At 35.4% G+C, this 20883-nt stretch overlaps 1 protein-coding gene across 2 annotated transcripts in view; it reads left to right on the top strand.

The window, feature by feature from the left end:
• The window catches only part of LOC149550700 (Amino acid dehydrogenase family protein), an 83830-nt gene extending 68561 nt beyond the window's left edge, over positions 1–15269 (top strand). For both annotated transcript variants that reach the window (XM_089786265.1, XM_089786264.1), the window contains 6 exons: positions 9666–9756; positions 10034–10191; positions 10300–10391; positions 14079–14150; positions 14391–14464; positions 14648–15269. In XM_089786265.1, the coding sequence (XP_089642391.1) occupies positions 9666–9756; positions 10034–10191; positions 10300–10391; positions 14079–14150; positions 14391–14464; positions 14648–14723 (563 nt within the window). In that variant the 3' untranslated portion in view covers positions 14724–15269. The remainder of the gene's footprint in view (positions 1–9665; positions 9757–10033; positions 10192–10299; positions 10392–14078; positions 14151–14390; positions 14465–14647) is intronic.
• The last annotated feature ends 5614 nt before the right edge of the window (positions 15270–20883 follow it).

The raw sequence follows: 20883 nt of genomic DNA, 5'->3' as shown, positions 1-20883 counted from the left end.
CTAAATTTTTTAAGATCTTAGCAGGGGGCATTACAACCAATCCATGAAATGATCTAACTTCATCAACATTTTCCAATGTAGGTCATTCCAAAAATTTTAAATTACCTTAACCTTTTTCAGGGTCCATCTTCAAACCTTTAGCTGAAATCACAAATCCCAGATACTCTATCTCCTCACTCAGAAAATAACACATCTTGATATTGATCAACTTTTCTTCCTTCAATCTTTGCAATGCTCTTCTCAGATGCATCATATGCTCCTCTTTACTCTTGCTGATTATCCAATTACAAAATTACAAATTCACCCCAAGAATTTCTTCAATACCTCATTCATCAACTCCATGAAAGTACTAAGGGCATTTGTCTAACCAAAAGGCATTACCAACCATTCATACAAACCTTTATTAGTCTTAAATGTAGTCTTCCATTCATGTACTAATCTAATTTGATTTGAGGATAAACCACTTTTCAAATCAATCTTGGTGAAATACTTTGCTCCACTCAAACAATCCATTATATCATCCATTCTAGGCAAAGGAAATCTATACCTCATTGTGATTTTGTTGATAGCTTTGAAACCAGTACACATTCGCCATTCTCCATTCTTCTTAGGTGCCAATACTATAGCTACCGCACAAGGACTCAAATTTTCTCTGATTAGACCTTTCCTCAACAATTCTTGTACTTGTCTATTCAATTCCTCATTCTCTATTGGGGTCATTCGGTGTGGTGCTTTGTTTGATAAACTTGCCCTCAGAACTAGATCCGTACAATGATTGATACTTCTAATATGAGGTAATCCATCTAACACATTTTTTGAGATTGTGTCTTAAAACTCTATCAATAACTCTGTTATTTCCTTAGGATGTTCTTCTATCATACTCAAATCAAGTTTCTTTGGAAACAATGCATAACACATACTTTCCTTCTTTATACCATCCAAGAATTTCCTACCTTCAACCAAACAAATCCTCACTATGGTGCAGTTTCCATTCTTAGGACAATTTTCATTCTTAGGATGTCCAATTGAAGGTAACAATATTTGCTTCATCCCATTTTCCATTATAGTACATCTATTCAGAATTTTCGTCTCCCATCATGTATAGCTTGTCTATCATACTACCAAGGTCTATCCAACAAGATATGACGATGATCCATCGACATAATATCACAAAGAACTTCATCTAGCAGGATCCAATTTAAATTTTATAACACATTGCTCACTTACTAGTACCTTATGACCATTTCTTATCAATGCAATTTGATATGGCTTTGGATGCATCATCCATTGTCATTGCAACTTGGTAACCAATTTTTCTGATGCTAGATTTTTTGAACTCTCACTGTTAATGATCACCTTGCTGCATTTTCCTGCAACTTTACTTTTGGTTTGAACAAACCTTAGTACTAGTTCTTGATAGGGTTCCTCATTACATAATGTACTCTTCATTAGCAAGGCTTCTCCATCTTCGCATTGATTAAAGGATTCAGGAGAGTCTTTCTTCATAAATGCATTTTTGCCATTGCTACTAGTTTTCTTACTTGAATTTCCATTTGTGCACTCAAATGCTCTATGCCCCTCTTCTTCACATTTGAAACAAGTATGTTTGAACAAACTCCTATCTTCTTTCCTGCAACTACCTCTAGGGTAACCTCTTCCTATTCCCTAGTTTGAATTCTTTCTTTTCATTGTGATTTGCATTTATTTGGATTTGAATAAGATCTTCGTCCTCTGGTAAATGTCATAGCTCTTTGATATTTGCCACCTCTTCCTTTTTCTCCATGTTTTTGTCTTTTGTTCAATCTTTGCTTAGCCTTTATGTCAAATTGATAAGCTTCCTCAATACTTTCAATCTTGACCAAACTAATCTCATCGTGAATAAATCTCCTCAAGCCATGAATATACCTTGTAATTGTGTCTACTACATCATCCATATGCCTAGATTTGATATCCAACCTAGAGAATTCTTTGGTATACTCCTTTAAAAAAAACTCCTTTTGTTTTTAATTCTGCATTTTCCTCAACGAACTAACTTGATAATTACGAGGCAAGAATTTTACCCTTCAACTTATTCACCATCTTATCCCAAGACTTGGATCTTCTATTTTCCTCTCCTTTATGTATCAGTGTGCAAATTTTCCTACCATAGTGATGCATGTCCTTTCAATTTGGTATTAGCAATTTTCATCTTCTTATCTGCATTTGTACTTTCATACTCGAAATACTCTTCCATTTCAATAATCCAATCAAGCAATTCATTCGAGTGTAGCTTACCATCATAATCAAGAGAATGGAAATGTGGTCTTGCATTAATTCTAGTCAAGGCTTTTAGAAATCTTTCATCTCCTTGTACAAGATTAGGTTCAACAAAGGAAACAAAGGCTTCCTAAGTAGATTTACAAAGACAATGTTTGTAAATGAAATAATCATGAATTGAAGGTAGAAAAAGTAACTTCTTAAACTAACTATGATGACCATTGAAGAAACATCACATTTAATACCTTCCCTTAATAGTCATTGTTATAACAAAAGACATAATTTACCGATCTGTTGGTCACAAATGCATAGAAGACCACCCCTTTCTAGTCACAAATGCATAGAGAAGGCTTCCTCTTCAAAATTCTACAAAATGAGCTTGCTGCTAATACCTTTCCTAAATTTGTAAAACTTCTAGAAATGACCTGATTACCATGATTTTGAGGAGAAAATCGCAAAAAACCTTGTGTAGTTTGTTGCTTTAGCAACTTTAGGTGCAATCAAGAACATCTGCAAGAAGCCACAATTTTTGTAGAAAAAATCGATAAAACCCTCAAATGATCTTTTATTTGGAAAAAGAGTAACGAATTGTGAGACCAACAATGCCAGTCATGATTTTCCAGTCATGATTTTTGAGGAGAATAAAAAACACAATTTGGAGGAGAAAAATTGACAAGAACCATTTCTAGAATATGAAAGACAAATTAATATAGAAAACTTTGTTTTTGAGGAAAAATGATAAAATCCATCAATTGTTTTAAGGAGAAATTATTAAATCCCAAATATAGTTTTTTAGGAGCAAGTTATAAAACCCTCCTAATTTTTTTTAAGGGAAATATTATAAGAACACAACTAATTTTTTAATAGAGAGAAAATTAGGAAAACAAATCACTAATTTTTAGGACAAAAATTAGAAAACCCAAAAACCAGAGATTACTCCCCATTTATGAAAATCCAAACTAGGGCATATAGGAGCAATCACTTCTTTGAAAATCGCTGACAAAGCTGCTCATAAATAAAGCTCTCGTTGCACTGAGCAAATACCAATTGTTGAAATTTGATTGAAAACAAAGGGAGTAGCGACGTCTACAAAGCATGCATGCATAAGAGCGACTGTTAGTAGATCCATGTGTCAAAAATGGAAGCAATGAAATGCTTAGACACGATCTCAAAAATCTCAGAAATATTGGAACAAATGCACAAGGAAAGCATGAGCACAAACATTGGAAAAATGCCAGAATTGTTGGAAAAAAACTAGAGCTTATGTCTTCTAAATAATGCATTGTGTGAATGGTGGATCCTTAGAGATGTGGATTTATAGAGCAAACAAATGATGCCAAAAAAACCTAGAAAAGGACGTGCCTACAAGGGAGAACCAAGTCTCGATATGTGTAGAGAAACCCTTGACTTCACGCAAGTAACATGAATGTGAGAAAAAGAAGACATTTGGGTGTCAAGTAGAGAAAAAAATGATTTCTTTGTGAGAACCCACGAAATCTCCAACAGTTTCAAAAATCTCCAAAAATACCTCCAACAATTTCTATTTTCTTAAAAAATCTACAAACAATTTTTTTGAATTTTTCTTAAGAAATTGTCAAATTTTACAAAATCCCATAGACCCACTTTTACTCCATGTTATGGTAATTCAATGTATTAAACAAAGGAAACAAAGACATCTTAAGTAGATATACAAAGATGATGTTTCTAATTGAAACAATTGTGAATTGAAGACAGGAAACAAAAACTTCCCAAACTAAGATGACCATTGAAGAAAGATTAGAATATTTTAATTACGAAAACAAGTTATTTCTCCTTTTTGTTGTGTAGTGGTAATAATAGCATATTTCTAATAAGGGGGTCCCTTCTCATCGATGTTCACAACATTGTGATAGGAGACCTTTTATAAATTTTAGTATGCTGCAATAACATATGCATAGATAAAAAATAACATTTATGATTTATTGTTGAACTAATATGAAAAGTTTAGGATTTGCAACTGTAAGACTAGAAACTTGTTTGAAAAAGATGCTAAGGGTTGCTCAAAAAAAAGTTAAATACATGTAGTGTTTGTTTTTTGGTACATACTATAACAAATAGAAAAGAGACGTAAAGGGAAAATGAAATTTTGGTTAAATGACAAATAATTTCAAAATATAATTACCTCTTAAATTTGGTTGAAATCAAATTTTTGCACTTCCCAATGCTTTATAGACTTTTCTAGATGCACGAAAAGTTGCTATAGACCTACCCAAATGTGATTCAATCACCGTTTTTCACTCAATCTCCTTGCTGTTTTCCCTAGAACTCTTTTTTCCTTTCCCTTTGGATTAAAATACGAGTCAAAATAGAAACTTGAATTGTCGTTTTTATGTTTTCATTTTTTACCTTTTGCCCAAACAACTACTGCTGAGTCTTAGTGTTGAGACTCACTTGGACTTAGTCAGTTTGGCAAGTACTCGGTCGTTGTGCCTCCAAACTCGTTGAGGGTGGCTTGCCTTGGGCCTTATGGAGTCTTAAGCAAGTATGGGCGAGTTTTGTAACTTTGGTGTGAAGAGATAGATACACTTAAATGTTTATTTACAAGTATAACAACCGCCTTGTGTCTATTACTCTAAACTGGTAGTATAACAATAATATCAATAAGCTTTGTGCCTTTTGGTAAAAAAATCAACAATATCAATGTTATAATAGTAGACATTGAGGGGAGATTATGAAATTCAATCATGGGAGTTGTATGACAACAAAAAAATTTAATCATGTCAATAGTATACTCTTAGTCTATGTTGCAAGGTTTAATTTCAGATCCAAACTCAGCAATAATCGAATTCGGTGAAAGTCGATGAGGAATACATTAGGAAACAATCAAAAATTGATTTGCCTTATGTAAATTTGAGAATATTAAAATAAAACACTAATACATTTAAATCTTTTAATTTAAATACTATAGATACTAAATATATTAAGTGAGATATATTAATATAATAATATTAAATATTTTAGAACTTTAATTTTTAATTAGCCAATAGGCTATTATATCGGGTTTGGTTCCAAGTTCGAAGTTCGAGAATCGGTTCCCAAGTTCATCAAAATTTTCGAAAGGGGTTTGGGTTTGTTAGTACAAAAACATGTAAAAATTATTTTATACATATATACATATGGTTCGACATCAAAGATTCAAAACATTTAAAATAAATCATAGCATCAAGTTCAAGTATCATTGTTTTATGTTCATTGTTCAACTAATGGAATAAAAATCTATTAATATTCTAAGTTCTTCATATTCTTCTTCTTCTTCTTCTTCTCCCGTATTAGTTGAGCTAAGGCCAATAAGATTAGCAGGAGAAGCAACAATGGTATTGGCATCAAAGTCATCAAAATCATAAATTGTAAGCTAAGCAATGGAAGCACCCAAGTCCACAATCTCTGCACCTATATCCTACTTCTTTGTATTCTTTACTCTTGAGTGAAAGAAGGCGCAAGTTGTAATGCACAAATACCAAGTTCTCTGCTTTTTTTTATTGCAACCTATTCCGCTTCACCGAATGGATAATATAATAGGTGCTTCAATCTCTTTCTAATGTAGAAGAACTAGCAACTTATGAAAACAACACATGGTAAGCAATTAAAAAAGAATTAATTCATTGTTATAAAAAAGTAAAATTACTTTTTAGTTATGTTTCTTTTAAAGATAAAGTGAGCTATTTAAAAATAAATAAAACTTTCTTGTGATATAAATTTGATTGCACAGGGCTGCAATGTTTGGAATCTTTGGTCATGGAGGTACTACCACCAACCATGAGCATCCTTCCTGAACCACTGATGAAGAGCATTGTTACTTAGACCTCTAGCATTCACAAACTTTATGAACTCATCCATGATTACATCTCTCGTATCATCATCAGGAAATAGTCTTCTAAATGTTGCGTGGTACCCATGACACTTCCATATCTGTATATGGTAGCAAAATTCTTGGTAGACTACAATATTGAGAGCTATAGTATTTGGGCGTCAAGCCATATGTAAGCAAATGTAGTGGAGTGGTCATTTTGTTCCATCTTTCAACAATAATTGCTTGCAACTGTTTGAAGGTCTCTAGCGAATACTCAAGCATTGAGTCTATGCCATCACAAATCTCTCCAAGGCAAGGCCTATCCATGTCAGTGTTTCTAAGCATGCTCATAATGGGCTTGGTGATCTTAAGGAGATATTCCACACGTTCCCACCATGAATCAGCCAATACCCAATCCTTTATTTTGTTTTCCCTATTAGTTTTCTTTTGCTTCCATACACCCCAATTGTGGCTGATTACCATACCTTGAAGTGCTTCTTTCACTTGCACAAGTTGTTTCAAGATGATTATATGTGATACAAAACGGGTCTTAGCAACTTCTGACATAAAATAGAGCAAAAAAAAAACTATTAGATACATATTTTAGAAAAGCATATACATTGCACAAGCAAAATATGAAAAATTAGAAATTGTCAATTATTAAAAATTAAATTACTAACTTGAGTTCAAGTTCATTTACCTCTAGTAGCTCCAATTTTGAGTGGTTTCTGAAAAGAGATTGAGTCATGTGGTGGATTGTGACAAACATTTGGATATCCTTAGCCTCTTCTGACATTGTTTTGTTCCACTCAATTTGGTTCCCAGTCTTCTCTAACATAAGATTGAGTGAATGGACCGCATAAGGTGTCCAAAAGATATGCTGATATTGCTCTTCAATCAACAATTCTTTGCGTTGTCCGTTATGACTTGGACAATGTTTCTAGCACCCACTTGTTCAATGGCATCAATTAGGATATTAGCAATAAATGACCCATCTTTTATTTGGCCCTTTCGAGGACACTGCAAGGACATTGATCAAGGGACGATTCCTAAAGTCCTTCCACCCAGCTGAAACAATTGTCATCCCTGTCTCAACCCATGGGTCCTTTATGGACTTGAATTGGTCTTCAATCTGCTGGACTTCTTGATCCAAGAAGGTGGTGTGCACTTTCTCAAACCTGGGGCCACAATACTCTCTTGGAGCTTCATTGGCACCCCTCAACACGTCTTTCCAAAATGGAGAGCGAACACCATTAAAGGACAACCCATTTGCATACAAACATCTTCCCACCTTAATGTTTGCAATTTCCCGATTCTTATTTTGAAAAGTAGTTTCTAGTTATCCCTTTCTTTTGTGTCTAAGTGGTACAGATTCAGTCTCAGTCTTTGCTGCGGTACTAAAAAGCGGTGGTCTTGTACTATAGCATTTGGGGGGTGGGGGAGGTTGCATTCCCTTTGCTCTTTTCTGACATTTATTGCTACTAAGTTGGGTTGCCCTATGTCTTCTCTGTTCTGCTGCCTCATGCCCTTTAATATATTTTAACACAGTTTCATTTGGTATAGGGGCACCTTTTTTGCGAGGGCATTTCTTGACTCCTCTTCCTGTGTATCCACACAAATGACCTACCACACGATAATAAGAACTATTTCTTTCTACACCACAACCCCGACATCTCCAATGGAATGCACCAGCTCCTGGAAGGGGTTTTATAATATTACATACTTCCATAGAGGAGAATCAGAGTTGGGTTCTATTCTTTGTCCGGTAATGCCTGCCGATGAAGAGGTAGATGCCATTCCTTTTCCTACAGCAAGAAATTAGATATGTGTTCATTTTGTAATTTATATGCAAGAGAATCAAAAAATCTGAAAAAGATGGAAAGATCTTATGAAGAATGAAAGAGAAATGGAAAAATAACAAAACTAGATAAAAAACAAAAGCAAATGGAACAAGAACTTAGCTTTTCCAGCCATTGTAAGCTTGCAAATGTGTATGAATGATGCACAAACACTTGAAGAACACCCACAAATCAATCTTCAAACTCCTTGGACAACCGAATTCTTGCCCAACCACTTATGTGCTCTTCCTTAAGACAAAATAACCTATTTGGAAACATAAAAAGACAATGAGAGGCCACCAAAAACAATTCATAACAACCTTTTAGGGTTGCGGACGCCAAGCAACTGTTAACATTTGCCAAAAAAACATGTTTTCAGCTGTATGTGGGACCCAGTTCGCAACAGGCTCAAACTTGGTTTGAGTTTTCTGGATTGGTTTGCCTGGGTTTGAATTGGTTTTGAACCCAATCGTACCTGCAGTCGAAAAATGGGACCCTGCTCGAACCAGAGTTCAAACCGGACCCAAACTTTGGACCAAGTCGAACTTCTGCTGCCCCCCGGGGGGGGATGTACCATGGTAACTTACGTATTTATTGATTTGATTAGTAATATTATATTGATTAATCAATTATATATCAATTAATAATATTATAATTATTTATGAATGATAAATAATATGATTAATTTAAGGATTTAATAATATTTGAACTAATTTATATGCATATATGCATCAATAATGGTTGATGACACTTCCAAATATAAGAAATCTGTATTTCCTCATCTCCTATATATTTATGTACTTTGATCAATTCACTCATCATTCTGCCTGCAATAGCTCTCAAATGTTGTCTCAATCTTGGTTTGATTTTCCTACCTCATTTCACATGGTTAGATTCCCAGTCATTGGCAGCCATTAATGTTGATTATCCTCTGTTACCAATGATAGCAATTTCTTCAGATCCAAAGGAAGGTGACAAAGCAATTATTTTCATGACCATAAGAAGCAAATACAAACCGTTTCTGCTTGTAATGCATTGAAAACTCCTTGTTTTCTGTTGTTCACTAGGCTCTGGATGAACATGTGTTTTTGAACAGGACATATTTTCTGCACCTTCACCCATACTTATACCTATATACGTCATGTAATTTTATGGGTTGAACTGTAAAGAACAAAATCAAGACAGGTTTCAGAAGGTCAAGAATGGTTCATCTCACAGAAATGTGTGGTTGGAGGAGGATGGGTTATGAAATATTAAAGGTTCAGGGATTTCAACAGGTGAACAACTTCAATGGGAGTGCTGTTGAAGTTTAGGGAGTGCAATGAATGGTTTTCATCTGGGAAACAAAAAAAGTGATGTGTATGAGTATCTTGTTTCAACTCAATTTTCTAAACATGTATTTATCATTTATTTAATTGGAAAGCAATAGATGTGTAACTGATTGCTAAAAGTAAATTGACAAATGCCCATGGTGAATATTTCATTGATGCCCATGGTTAATATTTAAAGTTATTACTGATCTCTATTAGTAATTGCTTTCCATTTCCTTTTTTATTGGAGACAAATTGCAATTGCTACGTTGTTTAAATTTTTTTAATAGTTATTATATAATTTTAGTGTACCCAGATCAACTATAATTATATTCTTGATATTCCATTGAATGTTTAGAAATCTTAGTTCTTCCTCTAATTTAGGAAATTTCAATCAAAATTGGACTTGAGTTTTTAACTTTGTCTTAACAGATTCTAGAGGATATTTGCTTGATGAGGATGGATTTGACCTTGTCAAATTGGATCTTTTAAAACAAATTAAGGTCCAGCAGCGAAGCTTAAGGTGAGTAATTCCCTGTAGTAAGGTTATCCTAGTTATTGTTTTTCTGAGGAATCACCTTCATTTATAATATACTGCTAAATGTTTCTTTCTATTGTCATAACTTGATTAGCTCTATTTAGCCTCTTCATGACATAATGATCTATATTTAATCAGTCTTGGAAGTTGTTACTTTTAGGATCCCAGACTTGAAAGTGCTTCGTTAGGCTTTCTTAAACATTTTATACAGATTTCAATTTTCCAATTTAAAAAATAAAAAATATAATGGTTGGATTTTTAGGGAGTATCTCAAAACATATACAAGAGCCAAATACTTCGATGAGGCAAAACCATGGAGTGAACAATGTGATATAGCATTCCCATGTGCGACACAAAATGAATTGAATCATGCTGATGCGTTGAATTTGGTCAATTCGGGGTGCCGAATTTTAATAGAAGGTATTCTTTGAAGTTTGAACACATGCCCACTTTGCATTTTACTGCTTTGTCAAATATTGGATCATATATATTTATGGAGACAAGTGTATGCTGCTAATTTTTCACCAGGATCAAATATGCCCTGCACAGCTGAAGCTGTGGACGTTCTCAGGAAATACAAAGTTCTTGTAGGACCAGCGAAGGCTGCTACAGCTGGTGGAGTAAGCATTTTTTATACTTTCAATGCAGTAGAGGATTGGTTTGGATAGTATTTTGATTTCAATGATAAGGAGGGTGTGGGCAATAAATATAAGCTGTTTCAGGTTTGGGTTTAAGATTTCCAATTCAGTTGGGATCTGTTCATTAAAAATCATTACTACACACACACACACACAGAGTTTTTGTTAGATCTAATCCCATTATATTTATACTTTATTTTTTAAACCTTAAAAGACATTAATAAATAAATGCCTAAATAGCCTTAACATAAAAGCCCATTATTAATTATAGAAAGCTAAAACTAATTAAATTTATTTTCTAAATTTAAAATTTGAAATAATCAAATAGACCAGATAAATTTATTAATGTCCAATTGAAGACCACAAAGGGTCAAAGGGACTGCCTAGTACAACAAGAAGGGGCCAGCCCATAGGAGGGACCCCAAATGATGTCCAAATAAGACAACACCAGCAGAAACAAAAGGAGAGAGAGTACTAGAGGAAAGAGAGAACCCTATCAAACCAACTTAAGGGTTTTGAGCAACCGCAAAGAACTTCTGAACCGAAAGACAATCAATAGAACCAGCCAAATCCCATAGCTGCATCAGGGTGATCTTGGGAGAAGAAGGCTGCAACATATAGGGGACTGTCCTAGACCTCATAGATCTAGAAAGCAGGTGGTGCCAAACGACCGCTTGGTACCACACATTGAATGATTCCCTGTGGGGAAGTAATAAGCTGACAAGGTGGAGGCGTCGTGGGTCAATGTTGGATTGTGTGGTCCCAAAGCCTAAGGACTTCCTGAAAATACATGGCATGACACCTCTGGGCTGTATATCTGAAGGAAATGAGGAGCAACCGCGCCTCCCTAAAGTGGTAATAAAACCTCCCTCTGATCTTGAAGTATAGAGGACAATGAAAGATGAAGTGCACCTCATACTCAACCTCCCCAATACTGCGAAGCTGCCAAATCCTGTGCTTTCTATCCATAAGGTGATGGGTCTCGCAATGGAGCCTATGTGAACCCTTAGAAGGCGCCAAGGGGGATCCTGAGGAAATGAGAATAGTGGAGGGATAGGTAGGAAGGGCAGACAAATTTGTCCATCTCTAGAAAGTACTCTGCATAGAAGGCCATCTTAGGGCATAGGTCCCCGTGGGGATTAAGTCAAATAGTATGAATAACCTGCCTGTAAATGTCATCTCTAATGTAGCTATTGAGCTCCTGGCGGGGAGGAAGAAGCTGGTTGGCTGCATCAAGCAAGTACTAGAAGGGGGCAAGGTGATCCAGCTCAATCCCAATAGAGCTAAGAAACAAAGAAGTCTCAACAAACCAACAATGAGCCCCAACCAGAAGGGAGAGCAGAAGCAACAATAAGCTTTGAAGAACAATAGATCAGGTGTAAGTATCCATGTTTACCCTTAGACGAATTAGTAAAGCCTTGAAGGTGGTAAAGGTACCAAACCAGATCCAAGATGGCCTCAAGCTTGAAGACATGGGCACCAAACTCTGCAGGAATAATGCTGTGCGAGATGGATTGCTTGCATTGGATAATGCACCAAAGGAGGAGAATGTGGACCCGCTCAGCAGAAGTCCAATTAAAGTCCCTACAAAGGACCCCACACAACCAAACTATAAAGGGCAAGTCTTTTGGTAAAGAAGAGAATGAGATCTCCACCTCCAAATCCTTGAAGAAGAAATGGAGGTGATGGGTCTTTGGAGCATTGAAGACCACTTCCCTAAATTAATTGACAAATGTCGTAACTTGCAAACAAATGCAAGATTGTTCAGCTATCTCTACAAACCCTCTTAGGAAGAAGCTAAAAGAACGAAATTATCTGCGAACAAAAGAATAGAGATCATAACTTGGTGAAGAAGACAACCATCCCCGGGAAGAGTGTGGTCCTGGAGATACCTCTCAAGCTCATGAATGTAGATACCAAAAAGGATGGGCGATAGGGTGCAGCCTTGGTCAACCCTGATAGTGCTCCTAATGAAGTCTGAAAACCTAGAAGAGGCCCAAAGAAGACCCAAAACCATGTCGTAGAGTGTCATGACAGTTTTTGGAAGAGTCTCAGATCTACCAATATCCCAAAGCCTTTAAAAGAGGGCAGTCCTAGAGACAAAGTCAAAGGCTTTGCGGAAGTCAACAAAGCAACACTACACCTTTGAGGAGCAAGGATGCATGCCTCCTCAATAATGCCCCGGAGCTCAAGATGTGATCCATAGTGTAATAATCCCATCTGAAACTGGCCTGCCCCTTGGCAAAAATATGATGGTGATTTAAGTCCCATGAAAGAAGAAGACAAAGAGGGGTTGTGTACAACATGGAGAACGTCTGCCCAACCATGATGGTTCTTTTTAATTGGGATCTGATGTAGGACCTTCCTTGTTATCGGATGAATGATGTGTGACCAAGAAGGGGGGAAAACCTGTACAAACCACCTGGTTGAAAGGATCAGCCAACTAGGACCTCGAAACAGAGCACATTTTTTTCGGAAGTAAAATTCACTGGTGCACACACCCACATATTTTGGCAGCTTAGCATACAAGAAATGTGTTTTCATAGGTTTGTGGCTGGAAGAATAGTGATACAAGCAGAGTGTAAACACATCTTTCGTATTCACCAATGAAAAGTCACTACAAAGGCTGTCTCCCGTTGCCTGTCTTGGTCAGTGGTGTTGCTGCAGAGCAATTACCCAGTGCCATTTTTATTTAGTAAGATGTGAAGACAATAATAATGAAAAAGATTTTTTCCAAAAGTAAATGCAATTTGCAGAGCATTTGGGCAGGGCATGTGACTTTGGGCCCAGGTTCACCCAAAACGTCCATCAGGTTCTCCTAGGTTCTCCATGGGCATGCCCTGGCTTGTCTAGGACAAACCTAGAGCATTTTTGCTACTTCCCATGTGAGTCCCTGGCCACTTCTCACTGAATCCTCATCTGGGTTTGTATCAGAGTTGGATCCTGAATCACTGCTGGACAAACTGGTAATTTAGGCTTTTTCTTTGTTTAATTCAGATTTGTGAAGTTTCCACACTTCATAATAATCAATGTGATTTCTTCTAGATCAGACCTTGTTGGTTTTTGGTTGCCAACATTTCGGATCAAACACTACAATCCATCATCATGGCAAATATCAAAAGAAAGGAACAAAAAGAATTGTCAGCAGACCAAGCAGAATAAATAGATACAGAAGAAAGGAAAAAGGAAAGGATGAATGGAAATAAGGTAAAGGGGGGAATAAAGAAATTTTGAACAGGAGAGACATTAGAATGATATTTATAAATTAAATTATAATAAATTCAAAAATAATAAAGGCAATAGACTACAACAGAACAGTAACATGTGAGTCTCTCATTTGTGAGGTCTTGGGTTCGTGTCTACTCAAGCTTAACAATTAATAATTAATCTTGGTTTCAGCCTATTAGCTATAGAAAAAAATTAAGAATAAAAAAATATAAAAAAATAAGGCATATATTATATATTTCTATATAGAGCATATGCATAGTAGGTTATCATATATATCTCTAATTAAGGAAAACTTTATGCAAAAAATGGAATTTATAAGATTTATAACATAGAACGAAAATGCAGATCATTTAAATATATAAATCTAAGATTTAAATAAAACAGCTATACCAAAGACTAATTTCTTATTATCTGCACGCCATTCAATTCTGTGAATCTTAGGTGGGAGTAGCAGAACTTGAGGCGTATCAGGATGGTAACTTAATTCATTGTTCACCTGAAGAAATTGTACAGGTGATTATTTCAAGTTTTTTCAATGTAACTGATTTTGTAACACGGAAGTTTAGAAATAATTGTCTCATTCTTAGCATTTTGTGATATTTTGTTTGAATAGCATACTGGGAAAAACAAAATGTACTCTTTTACTTATATATCAGATCCCATCTCTCTGAACATGCATCTAAATTTTTTTATTTGGTTGCAATATTATGTGTAGTTACTCATTAGATTGGGGCTTACAATTTTATTTTGCAGGAATCTATGAAACATATTTATGACCTTTCCATAAAGACAGCCATTGATTATGGATTTCTTAAAGAGAATCCAGAGTATGTTTTACTGCTTTTTGATTCTTCAATTTGTCTGCTATTTAGTCATGTTTGGGAAGAAGATATGGTGCAACTCCGCATATTATTGGAACTGAGAAACATTTATGATTCATGTCTGTGTAGATGGCAGATATTGCAGACATTTATGTAACTGAACTTTAAATGCCTTGTACTCTGTGGCAGGTGCTTAGGTCACGGTGGGAATATAGCTGCTTTTTTGAATATTGCACGGGCCATGATAGATCAAGGCTGTGTTTAAGCTTATATTAACAAAACAAAAAGGCAGGCCCTTATGCCCTCCACAATATTCTTTTGCCAGACCGAGGATGCTAATGCCATCTGGTAATGAAGTCTTCTGTGCAAGCACCATAGCTGCTTGGATGTGTTCCTTTTGTCATTTATGTATCATTAGTATTACAGAGGACTTCCTGAGATCCAGATGTACCAACTCCAATGGGAGGCTCTGCCACAGTTCGCATTGGTTTTATAAAATGCTGTAGCTCAAGACTCATCAGGGTCTCCCATTGAAATGCTTTGGTCGGTCATGTATATTATGTTCTTCACTGGGAAACTAACATCGGGTTGAAGAGCACATTATGTACAAAATGGATGGATTGCATCAGTTCATTTTGACTGTAGGGGGTCAAAAGACCAAAATTTAATGGTAGATATGGGGAAGAGTGAAGTATGTTTCTGTGACTTGAGAAATGGCAAGCTTCAGTCATATTTCAGTGCCTACTTGTCTTAGAAATCAAGTTGGCTGTATTAATCTTTTTTTCTTAATTATTTAATAAGTTTATCCATCCATGCATCTTGTATGGTACTCTTGTGTCGGTGCAATGTCCTCCTTTTCTGTTTGTGCAATACTTAAGCAAGAAGGGACTTATTATAAACTATAGGATACATCCTCCGACTCATGGGAGTGCGCAATTGTTACTTATAGATTACATCTTAAAATCCAGGGTTGTTGATAATGGCTATCTACTTATAAAATTAAAGATACAAGTTTGATCCTTTCTTGCTTGTAAATTATTGTTGAATGTTATGGTTTGGAACTAGTGTTGATCCTAATACTATTGTGTATGTTCTATATTTATAAGGAAAGAAACAAGAAGGTGCAATTAGGCATCCAAAGACATGCTAGTGTTCAAAGGATCAAGGGTGTCATGCTTCTGCAGATGTGAAACAATCCTGTTTTCTGCCTTCAATCATGATGCCTGTTGGAGTACAAATGCTTTGGCAGAGAGGAAGCATCCAAAGACAAGCTTCAGAGGCATAATGGAAATAAGAGGACGATGAAAATGCTTTGAAGTTTAAAAGTAAGGCTAAATATATGTACAAAAACTCATTACAAAAGATGATATTCATGAGTGACAAAAGATGAACATAAAATATATGTAGCTTAACAATAAACAGCAGCTAAACTTGGAGAGTTGTAGGAGTGGGCATGCTATCTTGGGAATGGGCATTAGCCCACTTAGAGGGCTCACTTGAGGTCAGATTAGGAATCGTGTATCTATGTTGAGCCATCCTTAATTGCACGAGGCACGAGCACACCACCTCCAAGTGGAGAAGGCATGATGATACCAATGTCAATGCCACATTGGTTTCAAGAGGTCCATCCAAAAGGCTTAATGGTCTTGCTATGGTATCTCTTAACCATTTGTTGGGAAGGTGAAAAACAATTGCATGTATGCTAATGAATTTTGTTGCATAGGCACAAGCAATGTGTTGGTAGATTGTATTCACAAGACAAGACATTTTGATGCATGGGCACTCGGGTTTCAAATGCCATTTTGCATCATTTGAATAGATTTCTATTTTGTTGTGGTTTTAAGTTATTTTTGGAGGAAATTTTGAATCAAATTTACTGAGCAAAGATTGTGTCTTGTTAAGGCCAATAGTTTGAATTTGGCAAGATTTGGAGAATAATATGCCTAATTGTGGCTAAAGCTTATTCTTATTCCAAGAACATGTAAAAACTTTTATGCACTTATTTCCTAATTTCTAAGCAAAGTCAAAATCCCATATCTTGTTTTCAAGTTTGTGGAGGATTTGGTGAAAATTGCTTTAGTATGGTGAGTTGCATGTTAGCTTTGAGTAGAGAACTCATAGTTGGAACAACAGGTTCTCGGTAGTACTGGAACTCTTGATTGGTTCCACTTCCATGAAATCTTTGCGATACACTTCAGCAATTTCTTTGAGTTGTAGAGTTTATATCCTTTAGTTGAAGTCATTGATATGAGAGTTTGTGTTTTCATGGACACATCTCAAAACTTAAGCAAGTTCTCAGTAGGAATGAAACCCCTAATGGTTTCCAGTTACTTTATAATGCTCAACAACCATGGCTAGACAAAGAATGGCAAGTTCAGATTGAACTTGAGAGTTTTGGGTCCTCATTTACTTGATAATAAGTAAAGAAGGCAAGGGTAACAATTGATGGTCAACCCTCAATTCCTAGTAATTTGCAGTGGGCTTTTAAAGAATCTCCTTCTTGATAATGGGTAAAGCATAGGTAAGAGTTTGAAGTTGGTTGATTGCTTATTTGGAGATTGATAGCAAAAAATGGAAATGTTGGCCAAAGGCTTTAAGCAAAAGTGGGTGTTGAAGCAAGTCTTGACATTCATAACTATGCATGTTCCTATTGAGCTTGTCTGATTGGGAATATTCTTGGTCGCTATTGCATCAAGTAGTACTAGAGTGAATATCGAGTAATTGGGTTTTAAGAAGTGGGTTTTCTAAGACATTGTCATGGTTGGAAGAGTGCGAGTATGCAAACCTACAACTATAGGGAACATGTGAGAAATCGTCACATAGAGGATATGTTTGTAGAGGAGCACAACAAGGTGGTGGTGCAATGATTATGGAGATGTTAGGAGGAATAAAAATAAGATGAAACTATAGAAACTATGTAAAGAAGGGGTGCACATAAATTGTGTTAGTGAATAAGAAGAATTAGGATGAGTTGAAGCCAACTAAAGAATATTGGAACAAAAATGAAGAAAGATTCTTGAAGTTCGTCATGATTACATATATAATTCATTTATTGATCTCTTGAGTTACAACAAAAGACTTGCTATTGGAAGTCTTGTTGAAAGGTTATGAGAGATGGGAGATGCTTTGATTTTGAGGGGTATTGAGGATGGCATAAAGAGCTAAGTTGGTACAAAGTTGAAAGTACATGATCCCTACTGAGAGAACATTTGCAAACAAACATACAAAGAAAAAGAAAAGAAATTTTAAGTTTTGAAGACGATGGAGTTTTGTTTGCGAGTCAATTAGCATTATTCCTTATTCTAGAAATTATAGAAACTGAAGTAGTAGGGAACATAGGTTGAAGAATATATTAAGGAATTCTACTTATTGAAAATAAGAGGGAGACATCATAGTTGAATTGTGGAAAAGTACCAAGGTATATAAATCGCCTACATATGTCAATACAATTTTGGTTAGGTTGCACAATGTGGAAGAAGCCTACCAAACTATCTTGAAGGCATGAAAGTTGAATAGGAAAATGTAAAACAATAAAGGGGAGTGTTTAGGTACTAGAGGACAAATAAATAGTGGAGTAGGTTGTACCATGAAATAAGATATCAAATACCTCTCTACCAAGCTCTTACACTCAAGAGATTGGAAGTAGAGGAGAATAATTTTAGAGGAAGAGTTGACGATTCCAAAGGGAGATAAAGTTGTTTTTAGGGAGGAGATGAAGGTTTTATTGTTACAAGTGTCCAATGTGGAGAGGTAGGGACCAAGGGTGTCCATGATACAACAAAGCAACAACTAAGGTAAAGCAACCAGAATGTGGCCAAGCCAAAGAGAGAAGTGTTTCTTCACCTAACTATGAGAAGATCAAGTGGATGGTAAAGTCCTTGTTAATAAGAAGAATTTTACTAAAACCATTAAAAGGAAAGGAGAAAGCAACACAAAGAAAGAACTTATAGTATACCAAATGCAATTTTGAAAATAAGTGTTGCAAGGTTATAGATAACCTAACACAAAGATTTAGTACTAGAAGAGATGGTACAAAATTTACAGTAGAAGATGATAAAGCATTGTAACCCCTATAAAGTGTCATGGTTGCAAAGGGGACTCTCGTAATTGATCTTTGAAAAATGTATTGTGAGTTTTTTCATAGAGGTATTTATAAGGATGAAATATCATGTGATGTGATGCCAATAGATGTATGCCACATCTTGTTGGGTAGACTTGACAATATGATAGACATAATATTTTGTGATGACAAGACAAATTTTAACACAACAAAGAAAGTTCGAAGAGAGTATACTTTGAATCCCATGAATGATGAAGTAGAGGTAGAGAATTGTTAAGTTTTCTTGGCAAAGAGACGACACTTTTTTGAAAGTTGGAAAGTAGAAAAGCCTACTACATTTTTTCTCCTAAACTTGCAAAGGTTAAGATAGTTGAGAAGAAAGAAGAGGTTCCAATGAAAGTACGTGAAAGCTTGGAAGAACTCTAAATATGTTGATGGAATTGCTAAATCATCTACCATCAATTAGAAGTATTAGTCACTTGTTTACTTAATACCAAGTACTAGCTTGCCTTACAAGGCTTCTTATAAGATCACACCAATGGAAAATGAGGACTAAATAGACAAGTGCAAGAGTTGTTTGATAAAGGCTATCAAAGAAAGCTTAAATTTGTGTGTTGTTCTACTATCACCCACACCAAAGGACAAATGATGAAAGATGTGCATTGAAGTGTAGATTCTCACTGCCCCAAAACGAATGACATGATGAACTACTTGAGTGGAGCTAAGTACTTCATGAAGACATATTTAAAAGTGGCTACCACCAAATACAAATTTAGTGATGTTGTTGAAGTTGACAAATGCCCCAATTATCTTCACAAGATTGATGAATGAGGCATAAAAACCTTTTGTTGTTAAATTTGTGATAGTGAATATTAACCATGTTTTAATTTTCAAACAAACAAAAAATATTTTCTACAAAGGAGGACAATTTGGAAGAGATAAAGAGAAGAAAATTTTATGATAAAATTGTAAAAAAGTGTAGTTTCGTGAAGAAATAACTAGTATATGTGGGTTTCTTGTGTCATAAGAAGGATTTAAAGTGGATCAAGAGAGGCTTCACTAAGAAATTTGTTTGAAGCCATACGTTTTAATTGCTTAGCAAGATTCCATAGGAAGCTCAGGATTTGTGTTCCAATCATAGAGATAGTGAAGGAGGTCGGTTAATGAGTGAGAAAGTGGCCAAACAATTATTGTTGAACTATTAAGTTTTGGGGAAGTTTTTGAAGTTGACATTTGTGCAAGTAGAATAGCTGTTACACGTCTTTTCATTCAATGAGGTAGACCTATAACATACTCTAGTGAGAAATTCAACGAGTATAAGAAGAAATACATGGTATGTGATCAATGATCATATGTCATTATGCATACATTGAAAAAATACACGGTATATGTTCAATAGGGTTATGCCATTACACGAGTGTTAAAAAGATGAAGACATTATATTTTGATTTAGGAGCATCATGGGTGTAAGGGCAAGCTTGCATCAACACAAAATATTTCTATTTCTATTTTTGCCTTTTCAATAAAGGATATTTCAGTGAAGAGTTGTTATTTATGGAGTATTGCTATTTTTAGTAAGTTGGTCATGTTTCTTGATTTCAAAGGTGGAGGTTCATGTTAGATATATCAGCTTGCCAGACGAGTTTCATTTCATACCATATGTACTAATGAAGTTATTGGGGATTTTTTCACATGAATTTTGGTATCAAAACTTTAGGCTTAGTTTTGAAGGCCTAAATGGCTCCAAAATGAGGTTGAACTTTGGTTGATGAATGCTTGCGCATATTATAATTGTAGAATAGGAGTTGTCATTTCTGAAAATGGGTTATAATAGCCAATCAAGTCAATCATTTCTAAGTTATGGTCTCCAGAATTTGGGCCATTCGAAAATGTAAATTGTAAATTGTCTTGAGCCAATTCAACATAATAAAACATAATAAAATAATATAATTTGAGGTCGGTCAGCCTCAAGAGTTAGGGAGAACTGTCTAGAACCTTTTTAGGTGGTGGAAAATGCCTATATAAGGAAGCCACGCAGGTTGTCTAGGGTAGTTTTGAGTGGTTGTTAACAACATTGTCTTGCAGGATATTGTAAGGAAGGTGCTCATGTGGATTTTCATATTGTATTTTAGAAATGTGTAATTCCACACTAGTGGAGATAATAAGAAGCCTATTTTTAGTTCTTATACAATTATGTTTTTTTCTCTATTTTCCATTGTGTGTTTGTGGTATTAAGGGAAGCACCCTTCATCAGTTTTTCCCAAGGAGTAGATTTTTAATGTAGTTCATCATTCTCTATAATTCATTTACTACCACGTTAGTTGAATCATAGACATGAAGTGTATCAAATTTCTATAAAACTGTT

Source organism: Cupressus sempervirens, chromosome 6 (genome assembly GCF_028749045.1).
Source record: "Cupressus sempervirens isolate cs-2001-9-10 chromosome 6, ASM2874904v1, whole genome shotgun sequence".
Lineage (NCBI taxonomy): Eukaryota > Viridiplantae > Streptophyta > Pinopsida > Cupressales > Cupressaceae > Cupressus > Cupressus sempervirens.
Note: the sequence above shows the minus strand (reverse complement) of the source record. Positions and strands in the feature narration are given on the sequence as shown.